The 4,239-nt window shown below is 28.7% G+C and overlaps 1 protein-coding gene across 1 annotated transcript in view; it reads right to left on the reverse strand.

The window, feature by feature from the left end:
• LOC106461676 overlaps positions 1 to 4,239 on the reverse strand; it is a 73,344-nt gene that overhangs the window by 9,110 nt on the left and 59,995 nt on the right. Inside the window, exons 15-16 of the mRNA XM_013921521.2 lie at positions 4,076 to 4,171; positions 952 to 1,020 (exon numbers count right to left, since the gene is read on the reverse strand). Coding sequence (XP_013776975.1) covers positions 952 to 1,020; positions 4,076 to 4,171 — 165 coding nt within the window. The remainder of the gene's footprint in view (positions 1 to 951; positions 1,021 to 4,075; positions 4,172 to 4,239) is intronic.

Here is a 4,239-nt window from a genome sequence, read left to right on the forward strand (position 1 = left end):
ATATATATATATATATATACATACAAACATATAAACACGCATATGTCTCTTTAACAAAAAAAACTGACTACTTTCTATCTGAAACGTTGAAATATTACTTTTGGAACAATGGGCATTTCTCGATTGTTGGACATAATTTCATTGAGAATTATATAAATTTTTTATATATATACACATAAAGCTATTTGTACAAATAGTAACTGCACTTTTTGAATGTTTTTTTTCAAAATTGATATAACAACCTTTAAATGATTAAAAAATAATTAAAAAAAGTTTAAATGTCTGATACAATAAGTGGGATCCATTACCCCAAATTAAATAATTTTTCTAATTTTTCAGAAAGCCAATCTTTGTCCTGTTCATTGGATAAGCAAAACATTTTATGGAAATAGACTTTATACAGCCTTTGCTCTCCATCTGACTACTTATCCAAGTTTTTCTGAAAACTCCCCAACTCTCAACTCTTCTGAGAAACTAGTAAAACTGGTACATATAATACTTTCATCAATAACAGATTCAAATTATTATTAGACTTGTCATAATACAACTAGATTTTCTACCTATTAATTAAAACCCTAGAGAAACACAACAAACATTACATAACCACATCAAAGCACATGTTGAAGCCAATACATCCATGGAAGAGGAGACAGATCCTTTTTATTTAAAACAAATCAATTTCAGTTCATAAAAGTCAAAGACTAGTAGAAAAAAAGGACATTTCCTCTTTTAATAATTCAGTTAATTCATTACTTGGATCCTTATTATCAGCATAAAAACCTAATTTATGTTAAAAAATGAAACTTTTATTTTTAAAGATAAGGAACTATAATGTACGTTTAAAAATAAATTCCACACAATATCACAAAACTTGATTCTCACATCATTTACAACTGTCTTACATGATGGATAACATAAAAATCAAAGATGTGTATATAAAACTATATATACCTCCATCAGCAGCAGTACACGCACGTTCTGCCAGTAGTTGAGGCATTTTCTTTGCTAACTGTCTAGAACCTAATGGAATATAGATGAGCCAATGTGAGGTAAAGTAATGCTTGAATATTAAAAATGCTTTTTAAATATGCACTTGCACATGTGTAACTTACTCTATGGAAACTATAATAAAGGCCTTCAACCTAGGTGTTAAAAAGCCATGCATCTACTATTACACACTACTCTCCCAGCTATTTCACAAGCAACTTGTCAGAATCAAGACATTTGAAACATTCTCCAGACAAATGTCATGAATAAATTTCTAGCTGAACTTTAAACATAATAACAAAAAAAACAAACTTCACTGCTTTATTGTATGAATTTGATTTGAATTGCCCTACTTCAACAGATTAACCTTGACACGTTGGCACATACATGATTAGTTTCTAATAATATGGAATAATTTTCAATCTTTAAATGGAATGACTGATGTACATGTAACAAGCTAAAATCTTGTATTTCATCTCTTTCCATTTCAGATATTAGTCACTGACCATTACCTTAATAATTACAATTGGTTCTTCAGTCAAATGTTGAGCCAGTGGTTAGGCATTCCAAAAATTGTAGTTGATAAGATTACTGACAATCATACTCAAACAAGGGGAAAACCCAAAGTAACAAAAAGTTTAAGTAAATAATATTCAACAAGAACAAAGTTTTCAACTGAATGAAAGATTTGAATTGAAATGACACTGTCTAAGAACACACAATATGAATACTGTTACTGCAGATTGGCTTATAATAACCAATCTTAGAAGTACTTATATTAACACAAATTATATTATTTTATTCCTTGCAAAACATACAATGTATTCACTGAAACAGAACGTGAAGATACTTCTGGAGCTGCTTGTAATGATGAACAAAATAATAGTCACGCCTGTAAATAGTACTTTCTGACATACCTTAGACAGTGCTTATAACATGATAAGGTTATCACCTGAGCCACACTACATTAACATTATATTTTTTTGACCTTCTATGCACCTGTTAACTTTTTTCCATGTAAAATATAAAAAACAAAGCAATACTTAGCATAAAAGTTTCTAACAATATATATAATAAAATAAACATTCCAAATCTCCTTTATTTTACATTTTTATATATATATTTATTCACTCATGAATTTAACTAAAAACAAACACCAATTATGATAGGGCATTCCAGATACAAACAAGAATTACTATTACTTACTATAGGGAATTCCAGATACAAACAAGAATTACCATTATTTACTATTGGGCATTCCACATACAAATAAGAATTACCATTACTTACTATAGGATATTCCACATACAAACAAGAATTACTATTACTTACTATAGGGCATTCCAGATACAAACAAGAATTACCATTACTTACTATAGGACATTCCACATACAAACAAGAATTACCATTACTTACTATAGGACATTCCACATACAAACAAGAATTATTATTACTTACTATAAGGCATTCTGTGTACAAACAAGAATTACTATTACTTACTATAGGATATTCCACGTACAAACAAGAATTACTATTACTTACTATAGGGCATTCTGTGTACAAACAAGAATTACTATTACTTACTATAGGGCATTCTGTGTACAAACAAGAATTACTAATTACTTACTATAGGGCATTCTGTGTACAAACAAGAATTACTATTACTTACTATAGGGCATTCTGTATACAAACAAGAATTACCATTACTTACTATAGGACATTCCACATACAAACAAGAATTACTATTACTTACTATAGGACATTCCACATACAAACAAGAATTACTATTACTCACTGAAGCTAGTCATTCAGTCTGATCACTATATATTTTTAGATTCCCAATAAATTCCAGAATGTACATGCAGGTTTACATACTTTGAATAATCAATCTCAAATTATGTGGCACAGCAGCTGAAAATAAGTTATCACTTCTTAAAATAACTCACTTTTCATTTTCACATTTCTTCTACAAATTTCAGTCTTTACCAAACATCATCTATCTTGCTTTAGAAAGGTTATTTGTATATTAGTCAAACTGAATAAAAACGTTTTACAGATAATTTGAATCCAAGTTTTACGATCATAATAGGCTTTCTCATGAAATGGGTTTGGTAGGTTTCAAAACAAAAACTTTATTCTTTTACTGAAGTGACCAAATAATAAATTTATTCTAAATTCAGTACAATTATATGATGTTGAAAAGTCTTGAGATAAAATAATTAATTATTCGCTGATTGGTTTTGGATATTTCAGTTAGTCAATAGATTAAAATCTATAAGAAAGATGCAGAAATAAAATTAATTTATAAATATTTATTTATAAAATAGCTGAAAAATCCTGAAATTGGAATTTCTAATGGTAATTTTCTTTATTAGTAATAACATTTGATGTGTCTATGAATATATGAATTATTTAATAATCATAATGAATAACCATTAAGGAGGGAAAAACCTGAGCTTTCCTGATACTAAGGAAAACTTCCTTAACATTAAAGTATGTATAACTGCCAAGTTTTTGCCTCTGTTATTTGATTCTTTTAGTGTGTTTGAGGAAAGCAGCAAAAAATGGAACAATTTCTAAAAACTGTAGCCTAGTAAAGTAAAAACAATAAACATATCTCTATGTTTATAGTTGTGTGGTGAAGGCTTCAGTAAAGAACTCAATGTATACCAGATTTTAAGAGGGTTTTACAGATTCCAAACATTTTACTTTAAATGCCCAGAAACGTGATCTATCTGTTTGGATGTCTATCTATTTCTATATACTCTACACTTTTTTTCATACATGCATTTCTACCTAAAAACCTTACTTTTAGAGATTTTCTTTAAAAGTAGATTTAGCATGAAAAGCTTATTTTCAATCTGACATCTATATTTTAATTTCTCTTATTCCGCAAGCTTCATCAATTTGAGATCTATGTTATAAACTCTCTTATTCCTAAGTTTCACTAATATGACATCTGTATTATTTAATTTCTGAATTAAGAATAATTCTGGCAATTGATTTTTCTCAATCACTAAGAAACTTGCCACTTTCATCATCAAAGGTTTAACAAGTTAATAATTTATCAGTTCAGTCTAGAGCTCACCTGACATTCTAAATGGTACAGCTCCAAATGGATCAGGCTGGTTAATATCAGATGCACTCATGACTAGACTTTCTCTGCTCTTGACATTGGAAATACCTTATACATAAACACAAAAAGCTGATCAAGTGCACTGGTTAATAGAGGATTTGATGTTATATCTATCT

Source organism: Limulus polyphemus, unplaced genomic scaffold, assembly GCF_000517525.1.
Source record: "Limulus polyphemus unplaced genomic scaffold, Limulus_polyphemus-2.1.2 Scaffold1009, whole genome shotgun sequence".
NCBI lineage: Eukaryota > Metazoa > Arthropoda > Merostomata > Xiphosura > Limulidae > Limulus > Limulus polyphemus.